General features: G+C 38.1%; 1 protein-coding gene across 1 annotated transcript in view; it reads right to left on the bottom strand.

The window, feature by feature from the left end:
• The window catches only part of LOC121961191 (copine-8), a 100,323-nt gene that overhangs the window by 37,860 nt on the left and 48,707 nt on the right, over positions 1–13,756 (bottom strand). The window contains exon 6 of the mRNA XM_042511078.1: positions 13,491–13,567. Coding sequence (XP_042367012.1) covers positions 13,491–13,567 — 77 coding nt within the window. The remainder of the gene's footprint in view (positions 1–13,490; positions 13,568–13,756) is intronic.

The raw sequence follows: 13,756 nt of genomic DNA, 5'->3' as shown, positions 1-13,756 counted from the left end.
GCCACCCTAGTTGCTGTGGTGTGTCCCACATCGTTGGCCCTCGTCACCTTTTTTAAAGCCGATTCAGCATGTTGAATGGCATCTGAGACGGCAGAGCCCATCTGTGAATGTTATTAATATTTGTTCAGCTCAGCTCACAATAAGAGAAATAAGTGAGGAAAAGTAAACAAAGAGCTAAACTCATGAGAGAGCGGGACTGAAGCAAACTACAAGGTAAGATTGCTTAAATTTAGCCGTTGAGCTCTTGAGCAAAAATGTTTCCTGTTTGTGTTATTATTCACAGGCGCACAGTAAATATGCTTTGTTTACAAAGGTTTAAAGTACAAGGTAGATTTATTGTCATTTTTCTTAAATGTGGTTTAAGAAGAAATTTAATTAAAGTTGACCCTAAATCCTGCTTAAAATCCTTGAAGGTCAACAATAAATCAATGTGCACATAAACATAGAGCCAATGCAGGAAGGCCAAAATTTGTTTTTGTTTTATGTTTTAATAAACCTTATTACTACTATTGGGTACTCCAAGAAATGACACGTGGACATCTTTGCACATGCACTTTACACTGTCAGTGTTGGCTCACACTGGTTGACCACAGGAAATCAGAAACGACTGAGATTCTTTCCAAAGACATCATCACAGTCTGATCAGTGTTGTGACATTTTTCAGTGATTGCAGCGGACTGCATGCTGGGCAAGGGGTGAAAAGGTGAAAATTTGTACCCGTTTCCACAAAACATTTCCTTTGTCATGTTATCACCACTACTGTAAATCTGATAACTGACACAGCATAAGGGATGAAAAATGAGGGGAAAAAAAGTCCGGGACAGTTTAAACACTGCAGTGAAGCCGCCGGCCGCCCACGACTCCACTGTGACATTTTCACTTCATTTCCTTCAGAATGTGGCCTCAGATGACATTTCTCCACTCTGCCTATACCCACATCAGACTTACTGATCTGTATGTTTATGTCTTCTACATTTGTTTCCAGCTGTTTGACTTAGGTCGAAAAGTGTGAAAGCACATTATGAGGTAAGACTGACTGGAAATGTCAAATTTATGAGCACATGTTTTAACTCAGGTCAGGAACAGGAACAAACCTCATGGAAAGTTTTACTACTTTACTGAGCCTAAAAACATTTTCAAGATACAAAAGGAGCACTGTTGAGCCTGACGTACACTTGTTAATCTTGTGGTGACACTGCATTTGTGTGTGTGTGTGTGTGTGTGTGTGTGTGTAGGGGGGACCGCTGCAGCTTTGGTAAAGGTGTGGATAGGAAATGTGATGTGTCACTTCCAGCACGTCCTCCTCCTCCCACACAAATACATGGACCTGTGACTGTTTTACTGTCAAACTGCAAATGTTATTTTCAGTCTGTTAGTAGGTCAACAAAGGCAGACAGTTTCTGACATTCATCCTCCCCCCTTAAACAAGTCATACATTTATGCTGTATAGACCCCTTTCATATTACACAGCCATTTTAACCCTGTTCAAATAAAACTAAACTTAAAAACTTAAAACAAAACTTAAAACTTTACCTATATTTTTTTTTCATGTACCGGTTTTGTCTACCTGTGAAGGATTAGTTAGTACAATACTTCATTCTGTTTTGAACATTGGTGATGAAATTTAAACTGAGAACTATTATAATATATTATGTATATTATAAATATTATAAAACTCCCTAAATATGTTCAAATCCTTGTTTTCACGTGCAAAGTGTAATTTGTGTATCAATACTCCAAGAATACAGTGACAGTAGTGTATCTGAATGACAATTCTCAGACCAGAATGAGTGTTTAAAGTCCCACTGATGTGAAAGTTAAAGTGTCTTTAGCTTTTGTACTGTGATGCATTTCCAACAGAAATGGAATATTTGAGCAGCGTACAGTTACAAAAGGTATTTAATTAAATTCTTCACTATTGAAAGCACCACTAAAAAGTGGGCGATCTTAGATTTAAGTGCGATATAAACCTACAGTTAAGTCCACTGCTGAGCGAACTGTTCGCTTCAAAAACATCTCCCTAGTGAGATCACACTTCTCTTCCCCTCTCTTTTAATACTCCTTTGTTAGCTATTGCGACCCACAAGTGAAGAAGTTTGATTTTATATAGTTGGTGTGGCTAGCAAGTGGACCAAAGTTTCATTTGATTAGATTAACCTTTTTTAAGGTTAAGATAGTTTTACAGACAGCGAAAAGACAGGAATTCTGATGTAAAAATAGTCTAATACTGACATTTTATATATGAAAGCTAAATTAGTTAAATCATCAATTATCACAGACACAGGATTAAAAATCAGAAGATGTATTTTTCATTTAATTTATTCCATGAACAATTTTTCATGAGGAGTAATGGGCGACATTCAGAACGTATCTTTGTTTCAGAGTCTGTGCCAGCATTGTCTGTACATGGTTCTTTACACACAGGTGACAGTTAAAACAGACCAGTTTGTCTCTTGTCCATTTAAACAGACCAGTTTGTCTCTTGTCCATTTAAACAGACCAGTTAGACCAGTTTCAACCAAAAATTGTTTTTTGTTTGTTTGTTTCAAGACTTGTTTGGGTTTTTCATATTTAAATGATCATGAACCCCTCTTGGCTGATGCTAACAGCATGAGTAGTGCTAACAATGGCAACAGTGGTGACAGAGCCACTGGTGTTAACTTGTGGGTGAAAGGGTTTTGATTTAATTCAATATTTATGGACGCTATGTTACTGTGAAAACAACATCCCCAATATCAGCAGTAATCACTGTATGAGCACGGTGCAAAACTAGCAGGTAGGATAAGCACTTGCACTAACATGCACAGGCAGCGACTTACCACAACAAAAAACAGAGAAGCTCGAATAACAACACACACAGAGGCAGCATGACTTATTCTCTGTTCAGGATGCCATTGTACCATAAAATCTTTACCTAGCTGCTACATTATTGCTCTGCATGTCACATACAGAACCGTCCAGCCATGCTATCCATTTATGAGAGGATGAGCAGGATAACATTATTTAACTTGACATTTAAGAGGTCTTGCAATCTGACAAAGGGGCCTGTTGTTTGATGAGCTTGGCTCTGAAAGACCCACCTGGCACAAATCCACTCAGGCAGTCATTTAAACAGCCCAGGATTGGGGTTGAGGACCTCTGCATGAATGTAATTCAAGTCTCATTTTACACCGGCACTGGGAACTGGGGGAAAAGTGCCTCTGAAAGGGCAGACAAAATGAAATAGATCTTGGCCTTTTTTTTCACCCTTTCCCTCACAAATCTGATGATGAGAAGGAAAACTAAAATAGCACCATGGGGAGAGAGAAGACTTTTGTCTCTTTCTCATTTCCTTTTATTTGCAGACAGCATGGAGATAGGGTTTTGTAAGCATAATGTGGGTAGAATGATTAAATGATATTCAGAGGAGGGCTGTCTGGACTAATTATGACTGAGCAGGTGAGAAAATGCAAAGAATGATAAAAAAAAGTGAGGTAGACTATATTCATCTGCCTAAAGCAGCATATATAATCAAAGTAGGGCAAAAAAAATCAATATGGCATACTGATATAATTCGTCCAGGAAATATCAGTAAAACACTAACACCAATTATTTATGTCTTTAAGTAGTAGGAATCACACTTTGTAATGATACAGCGTTACTTAAAGATTTGCCTGTTTTTCACTGCTGTGGGTGAAATTGTGGTTCATTAACATTCTCCCATAAAATATTTTACCATCCAGATGGAAGTACTAATGTGCATGAACCAAATAAATAAAACTCACCTCTTCTGTTTCTCTTTCACTAATGACACCCAGAGAGAGCTTTACTGAGAACAAACTCTGAATGAAGAAAATGCAGTGCCACAGACACATCCATAGAATCTAAACCAAAAACCGGAGAATATTTCTGATGTCTTGAAGCCCGCTGTCACATCTACTGCACATGCATAAAACCAATTAACTGCAAATCACAAGTTAGAGTTGTGTGAGATGCAGGGGTGAATAAGACATATGTAACTGCAAATTACAGCACTTATTTTGCACTTGACTCTCCAGCCGCTTCATCTCATACGACCAATTTAAAAAAATCATTTTACAGTTCTCTCATGTTTAAGTGAGGATGTCTTTGACATGCTCTTCTGCTTTTCCTTTTTTGATCTATCTTTGGTTTATGAGAAGCATAAAAAGTTGTTGACAAACACTGCGATTAACAATGAAAGCAAAAAATGGACACATAAAGACAGAGCTAATTGAAAATAATGAGCTGCTTGGGTTGTCGGTGTACCAGCCATAAAAAATTACAGACAACCTTCAATTTTGTTTTAAAAACATAGTAACTCTGGAGGATATCCACTTGTTTTGACTTATTCTAACTGCTAAAGCCTCAAATTAACTTCAGATAAGCTTTTGAATACGTTTTTGCTTTAGAGATCAGGTGCGCTCAGTGTTGTATGGCCTTAAGCTTTCTTCTTATGTGTGCATGCAGTGTATATATGTACACGGATTTAGCTATTTTTTACATGTGCAGCAATTTGTGTCCTCTTGTGCATATATATTGATTTATGTTAAGTATATAGGGTTATGCATGTTTATATATAATTTGGAAGCTGGCTGATGATATTTGCATGCACAATATACCATGGATCAGTTTCATTTACACTGTCTGTATATGTGTGTTCTTTTCTGTCAACATGAACTAATAAAAAGTACATTTTTGCACAGAGAAATGATGGTGGATTCTGTCCCCCATCACTTATAATGACGAAAGGGACATTTCAATGGTCTATATGAGCAGAACTAATGATCGCAGTTTAAAAAACCTGTTTCAGTGTTCACATAGGCACCTCATGGTAGTTTTAAAACAGACTTGAAAAATTGTGAAGAGAGAGTTCAGTGTGTTTCTGTGTCTTCCAGTTTTTAAGGAGTACAGTAAAGACTTTGCAGAACTATCTCCATCTCTTTTTTGTATTGCTTCTCACCCTCTCAGTCTCAATCATGTCATCTCACAACAATAATATGCAGGGAGAAAGAGTTAAAGACACACACACACACACACACACACACACACACACACACACACACACACACACACACACACACACACACACACACACACACACACACCAGACAAGCGACCATGATCCACGTCGCCATGACAACTCTGCTGAGCCGGGGCCCCCACTGAGAGATATCGAATGGGATTCCTCTGCTCGTTATTTCTTCAAATGCCTGCTCTCGCTCCTCTATTTTTCAGAGCAGCGGCCATTATTCTGTCTGAGAGATCGGCCTTATAATGACACGTAGGTGGCAGCTGACAGGATTGCACAGATTCTGGATGAATAATGTATTTCATAGTTTAGCCTTACAAACACGTGTACACATGCAGACACAATACGTGGCAAAAACAAGAAGAATCAGCTCAAAGCCTGAAACTGAAGAAAAATTCAGGCAATACAAAGCTGCTTTCTAAACTGTGTACTGCAATCTATGTGTATGTGTTTAACTGCCTCTGGGGAAATTAGTTTTCTATCTCAGAAAAGAAACATCATGACAACACATATGTAGTGGCAGCACATAGTTGAGCTGCAATTCGTGTTGTAAAAAATATCAATTTATCAATACAGATTGATTCTCATTCATTCATTCACTCATTTTTTGCAGTATCCATATGGGTGTGTAATCTTTTTATTTAAAAAAAATTAAAATAAAATTGTATGCCCTCAATGTATCGTGAAACCGTCTAATATTGATCACAGGTTACTGATTTGAATAAAATCGAAATCATACCATGGCAGACTCTGTGTAATCATAAAATATCAAATCATTCTCCAAGAATCGATAAAATAAAATATTGCAATGTCAATAGTGATTTACAACCTGACTAGCTCTAGTCACTGAGTATTTTTGTTATTTACTGAAATCAACAGCAGCACTGGTGCACAGTGCTTCATGTTCATCACTCTACAATAGAGTGAGAGAGCATCATTCAAAATGTGACAAAAGCCAGGTAAATGGGTTTTTCACTGTTGCATTTTTTGCTGAACGCGTGAATGTGTGTTTTGATTGCAAATAGCCATTTTGAAAAAGTTCATCCAAACTCTCAGGTAAAATGTCTTCCTCTTATTTAGTTCATTCGTGACATAGAAAAGCACTCCAAAGTTGAGAAGTGCTTGAGGAATATCTATCTGCCTGTATGTGCCTGTGTGTGTGTGTGTGTGTGTGTGTGTGTGTGTGTGTGTGTGTGTGTGTGTGTGTGTGTGAGGAAACACTGTGAATCCTCTAATCAAGACACATGGATTTGCAATCAGCGTGTGGCGAGAGACGGGTAATTAAGTCTGGGCTACTTCTGGCCTGCAGCATAACACAAATGCGTGCACAAACAGGGGCTCACACACCCACACACACACACACACACACACACGTAAAAATATGTAATTTTCATTATATTCTGGATGAAGGGAGAATACCTAAATGAGGTATCAATTATAATTATAAAACCATGAGAAGCCATCTATTCTTGGTCGTACCCCAACATAATCACACACTTCTTTCCCCAAAAGGAAACTCATAATCATAATTCTCTCACACAAAGGGAATGCTGTCATCAAATCCATGTCATACCAGAGGCAGACACAGAGTTTCTTTGTGCTTCCCTCACAAATCCATACAATCAGGCTTGTATTCGCAGCTATCACCCTTTGTGTTTGTGTGTCTGCGTGTGTGGGTATTCTTGGTTCACTTGTATCTAAAATTATAGTTCACCAGGGCTTCTCTCTGACCCTGGTAACACTGAAACATTCCGTTTGTCGGAAAAAAAGAAGCAGAGACACAAAAATAAGAGGGTGGCGAGTGTGAGAGAGAAAAAGATGGAGTTGGAAAGGAGAAGAAGAGAGAAAGAAAAAGATGGAGAGGTAAATAAGTGATGGAGCAAAACTCGTAAACTGCCCACTGAATACTCAAGGGACCCTCAAAATGAACACCAGTGTCAGTATATCAAGTGAAAATCACACAAAATGCAAATTCATTGCAAAATGTCCCAGGTGGTATTCACTAAACCTGAGTGCTCTCATGCAAATCTAACCAAACAATGAGTCAGGGCGACACGCTCATTCATTTCTGAAGTCAAAAAGGGACCCTGAATTGATTCATGCAGCACATCAAACTCATATTTAAAGGTATCTTTTCAGGAATTGTAAAAGTTAATTTGCAAGTAAAAGGACTAGTTTGACATTTTGGGAAACACACATATTGACCTTCTGAAGCTTCAGCCGGCAGCTAGCCTGGTTCTGTAACAAATTTTGATTTGTATACATTGGTTTTAAGGGGGACTATGCTGCAGACAGTGTCTTGGTCAGGCAAGGTACTGTAACTGCTTCTCATCACTATAAGGTTAGCAGGTAGCCGACAAAGACACCATGAAATCCAAAGAAAAAGTCTGGCACATGATCCCTGTTTTGTAATTCCCACTTCTCCCACAGTCTTTATGCTAAGCTAATCATCTCCTGACTACAGATTCATATGAACCAATCACATATGAGGATGGTATTGATCTTCTTAACTAAAACCTAGGAAAGAACACATCCTTAGAGCACCCCCACCCCACCCAAAAAAAATTAGGGGTCATATTTTTTTTGAAAATGGATATCTCAATTGTAAATGGCTTGTCAACAATAAAACATGTTTCCGCAGTACAATCAATCAACAATCAGTTAACACCACTCTTGTTTATTTATCCATTTCGTGGTAAACAACATACACTCTCTTCAGCTATGCAAGAGCTGAAAAAAAAAATCAAATCAAGATTCTGTACTGGTTTTTACGTAATAGAGTGCTGTACCCGACTCAGAATTGTGTCAACTGAAGTGGATTTGGCAGTTCAATACAGATATTCGACTATTTTTTTTTTTTTCCGCATTGAGTTTGAGAGTTGAATTGTGTTAGGCAAGACATTCAGGAGGACAGCAATGTTCACATGGTATAGTTAACAAGCCAAGTTAGCGCTCTTAGCTAACATCTGATCAGAAATTTGTAACAACCACTCTAGTGAATGGTCTCCATCTAATGATTTGAATCTTGCCTTTAAGGGGGCCGCTCTACTGTAATGGTCAAATTTGGATGAAAAGAGAAGACAGAGCAGTGGGGCTATGTATACAGAGATGGCACACTGAAACATGTGTCACCTGTAGTGCACACACACATGCAGGAACCCATGCATTACAGGATACTGCGCTTGTTATGGTTTTGCATTCTTTTGCTGGTTGCACTCAGTCTTTTTCTTCGTTTCTCTCTCCCATGCACGCGCGCACACACACTCACACAAACAAACATACAAACACTGAATGCCCACTGGAGTTTGATTGAACAATGTAATTAGCTGTAATTAGTACTCATTAAAATCGTTAAAGATCCCCCCTGTTGTGTCAGGCTGCAGGTGTGTGTCTGACGAAATGTAACACACACACACACACACACACACACACACACAATAATAATACATGTTGACAGGGTTTCTATTTCTGCATTACATCACTCAGGGAATCTGTAAAAACAAGATCTCTGAATTACTGCATGACCCTTGGGAAGTACACAAATGTACTGAACACATTTCAGTCACTCTTTTGGAGCTTTAAATATCTGCTGTAACATATGCACAATACATGAATGTCTTCAGTCCCTGAAAGTCAACAACTCCCACACTCCAGATTTTCTTTAGCTATGAAAGTTTTCTGCATGATATATGTCAACATCATGTACAAAACATCTAGAATTTTCAATTTAATGCATTTTTTCAGCCATAAGAATGGGAGCTAAAAAGAAAATACTCAATAAAGTCATTGATCATCTTCAGGAAGACATTTCCTGTACCTACATTTATAAACACATTCATTTTCTGCCATTAGCGTCATCAATTAAAAAAAAAAAAAAAAAAAAGACTACAAGTATGTACGCTGTCCATGAGTGTGTGTGTGTGTGTGCGTGCGTGTGTGTGCTTATGTGATTGTGCAGATGATGAAGAGTGGAGTGGAGGGAGGGGTTTCTTGAGAGGCGCTTGAGAGACCAAACAACATCGTTTTGCACTTTGGAGGGGTCCATGGTGCATGTAAAAGCATGTGCACACAAACACACACACACACACACACACACACACACACACACACACGTGCACACACACATGTGCACAGACGTGTGTCTGTTTCTCTCTCTCTCTCTCTGTTAGTGGGAAACCTACTACTGCAATCACCATGGCGATTGCTGCTCAAGTGGATGACAGTGTTGCTTCAAGACGAATGGAAGAGAAATAGTGGAACACACATACTAAAAAGCCACAAACATACACACACACACAGGTTGCCAGGTTGTTGACAGTGTTCAGTGAAGAGATGCCAGCTTGGCTGTTATTTCCCCCGACACCCCCCATTTTAAAACTCGAGGCTCGTGAAGGCTTCAGATGAAGAGGCAAATTGGATTAAAAAGACAACAATTGAAAGGAAGCCAAGTGTGCTTCACCATGAGAGAAAGAGAATATGTGAAACAAAGGGGGCCAAAAGAGCAGCAGCATGGATGAAAGTAGATAATGATGTATTCTAATTCGGGTTCTTAATGAAGCTGATTTTGCTGCTCAGAGTATTTTAATATAAACTGTAAATAATACTTGTTTTTTTAAAACAGCTGCAGAGTGCAAGCTGCTAAAGCTACTTCAGACCCCCCCGGGATGTTGTAATGTCAGAACTGCAGGAAAGATTCAACAAATGAATCCTTGCAATTTTGTTAAATAACTCCAACTATTCTGCATATTTAGTACTCTCCTTGTTGTCTTACTTGTGAAGATGCAGACATAAGCGACACAAATGTCTAGCATTTGATAACAAAAATTACTGTTAAAAACCAATGCAAGGCAATTCACTGATGTTCTGCATGAAAGCGGGGGTAAACAGTTTTGCACCACATGCAACACTGTCGAAAAACAATTTTCTACCACAAAACACACAAAGATAATGGCTGAAAGTCATTGACAACAGACGAGACAAAAAAAACTATGACAAATATGGAGGCTGTTGCATCCATACCTACGCGTGAGTTAGATTTAATATGCATATAAGTCATAAAGTGATGGAGGCTTACATTCCTGTTTGCAAGATAAAGTGTGTGTGTTTGTGTGTTTGTGTGTGTGTTTGATAAAGAAATAGTAAAGGAATTAAAAGTCTCAAAAAAAAGGTTTTGAACGTTAATGCAGCCTTTTTTCAGTAAGGTTACTTAGAACACTAAAAACAGTCCAGTTTTATTGTCACTATGACACTCTTAAACAATGATACCAAAAAAGCTGCTATTTTTGCACTTTTCAGTTGCTCCTGCCATTTTATTGTGAAAAGAAATGTCTAAAAACATCATAACACACACATCACAATGTTTTAATAAAACTGATATTAGATCAGGCATAATAGGGCGCAACAATCTCTTAAATTCTTTTTTAAAAAGCCCGCAAAATCCTGGAGGGACTGCTGCTTTTTGTTATGTTTGACGCAGAACAGCTATGTACCCTGCATGCCAGCTTTCATTTAATAGTGTTTTGCAAAATATCTGTAGAGAGTGTCAGTGTGGAACTGTTGTGGCAGAGAGATTTGGGCCTAAAGCTGCAATTCAGAGATGTGATACTCCTGCAAAATGTCATAAAGATAAAGGCAGATATTAAGACAGCTCCCTGTCAGAGTGGATATCTTTCTGGAAAAGGCATGTTGTTTGTTTGTGCTTTCCATGGATCAATTACTTAAACACTAACAGTGTTGTAAATAAGCACAGAGTTGCAGTTTTGACAGCTGGAGTAGCAGGTGCACAAAGGTTATAGGAATACATAATACTGGTATTTCATCAGGCTTAGACACTAGATTGAGTAAAACTGCTCTGATCAGTCCTGACACTAATCTCATCAATGCAAAATAATGTTTTAAACACTGATACCAGCTTACATGCATTTCAATTAAAAACATTTACCTTACATTCTTAATCTTCCACCTCTTAATATAACATGTAAACTCCTCATTGGGTTACTTTGTTTATAAATTGCAAATTAAGATTTTGATCTATGTGTTGATGTGAGTGCGGTGACACGATCGAATGCGTCTGTAATTTATCTAAGCAGTGTTTTTAAAACATGATGCTCTCATACACATTAGCAAAGACAAATTAAAGATGAAGAGCAGTAACAATTTGTCATTAAATATAGCTATGTAAATACATTTATTCCCTTTGGCTGAAAAATGGATGGATAATTTGTTTTTTTCTGATGTGAAAGTCTTTTTCAACTGTTATATACTAAAAATTATTAACTACAGGTCACTGACAGGACTGATCGTAATGTGTGATGCATGTTAGATGATTGAGAGTAAATACAGTCTTATCTGGGCAATTAAAAAGGCAAAGAATTAAGTGTAAACATTAAGGTATCCTTATTGGGTTTTTGTATTTCCTCCACATTAAAATGGATACATTCATTTATAAATGCAAAGACTGTAGGCTCATTTACGCTTTTGTCTTCTGGTTCTTCTTCATTTTTCATTAACTTCAAGTAACTTCATGTGCACACACTTTGTACACTCACACTCACAACAACAAGAACAAGAAAGGAAAGTCAAATGAACTAACACCTTCATGCAAATGCACATAAGGAAACACAATGTACGCACACACAAGTAGTAGATGAGACATGTGCAGATATTGTGTTCTATAGCTTAGTATCTTCAGAAACTACAGAAAACAGTAAAATGTCGGGGATGCACCCTTGAAACTGCAAATTACCAAACAGCAGATATTATTCCACACAGAGTAAATCTACACATATCTCACAGCTTTATCGCTCTCTGTGTACACTATATACACATGTTGCTCGAGGAGGATATACTGGCTTTTGCGCTGGTTGTTAAAAAGTCACCTTGTTATTCATTTACTGTACAGTAAGCTATAGGGATTTCATGTACCACTCTTGTAGGAAATACACTTTCATAAACAATCTATGTGAAACAACCGCAGGCTTAAAGGGACACTTCAACCCAAATCAAACATACCTGTAGTGCCATTTACTAGTCTAGATGGTTTGGTGTGAGCTGGCCAGTGTTGGAAATATCAGCCGTAGAGATGTCTGGCCTCTCTCCAGTATAACAGAACTAGAAGCACTTTTGGTGTTCAAAGCATTAAAAAACTTCAGAATCATGACCTGGTTACTCAAGATAATTAACAGAGCAGTTTCATGTAGGAACTATTTTCTTTGTAACAAATTAAACCCGTTAACTGTCTCACTGTGCAGAAGGAAGCATAAATATACTGCTGGCTCACTTAGCATCACTGAGCTAGCTTATCTTACGGCTCAGCCGACGAGGACGCCAATAATGTTTACATATCAAACAGTCACGAGCACAAACCTGTCATACATGAGTAGATGCACACTTCCTTCTCCACATTGATACGGTTGACAAGTGTAATTTGATAGAAGAATTTGTTCACTTGCCAGTTTTTGAACTGGAATGGGTAATATATCAATTACACTCAATGTATCTCAGCTTGTTCCACTTGAGATTTATAAAATAACTACCAACATCCAGTATAAATTATCAGCACCTGCATGAGACTCACTTTGGCATTTCAGTTCTCTTTCCTTTTACAAACACAAACAGAAAAAAATGAATCAGAAAAATGATACATTACACTACATTACACAACTTACTTCTGGGCAATAGTGTGTGAGCGTGTGTGTGTGTTTTTTGTTTTTGCAGGGCCTCAACCATGGAGCACCAGTGTGACTTGCAAATACTGATAATTTATGAACTGGAGAGTTGTTAGTTTGTTACCTGTAAATGAATCGTCACGTTATCCCTGTAATGGTCTAACTTTCTTCAACTGCTAATAACTATCTGTTGACCAGGGGACAAGCTGGGTGTTTCAAAATGAAAGCATCCTTAATTTCACTTTTATTTTTTTCATTGTAACAATGATTTATTTAACTTTATTATAATGGCACTTCATTTAGTTTATTAACTATTTTGGAAGTCTACTGTAGTTCAGATGATTTCAAAATATGGAGATACACATTGTGTATCGTGATATAGATTGAAAACATTAACAGACCATATAGCCCAGCCCAATTTCTAGATGCATCTTTTTGATGCTTTGAGCACCACAAGCTGAGTGCCATCTAGTTCTATTATATTGGAGAGAAGGAAGACATCTCTATGGCTGATATCTCCAGCACTCTGCAACTGATAAATCCCTCTACAGGGAAGAGAAAAAACCTTGTATTTGGGGTGAACTGTCCCTTTAAAACATACTTGCACACAGTCAATGCTTAAACACATCAAATCCCAAAGGAAATGCCTGAGCCCTGCTCGATACTCTGCAGGAGACAACATCCCTGACAGCTCTGACAGTCGTTTGATGTCTCTTGCTGTGACCATCAATCAACATTGGTCAGATAATTACTGAAATATCGGCACACTCCCAGCTCTGGGCACACAGACTCACCCAAGAGGTTTTTCCAAGCGACTGCCCAACGATCCAACCACCTCTCCGAGAGTACAGCATGCCTGGCCAAGAAAATCCTGCAGAGACAGAGAAAGACAGACTGTTTTAGAAAACTGACACAAAAATACAGAAAATTGAACTGATAAAACAAAATTGACATAAAATTACTCACAGCGATAAAATTACCTCAGTCCCTGATCTCTACAGAGCTCGACCCTGCAGGGCCAAACCATTTCAAATACCACCATGTTCCCCATTGACAGATA

The sequence above is a fragment of the Plectropomus leopardus genome, chromosome 22 (assembly GCF_008729295.1).
Source record: "Plectropomus leopardus isolate mb chromosome 22, YSFRI_Pleo_2.0, whole genome shotgun sequence".
Taxonomy (NCBI): Eukaryota; Metazoa; Chordata; class Actinopteri; order Perciformes; family Serranidae; genus Plectropomus; species Plectropomus leopardus.
Note: the sequence above shows the minus strand (reverse complement) of the source record. Positions and strands in the feature narration are given on the sequence as shown.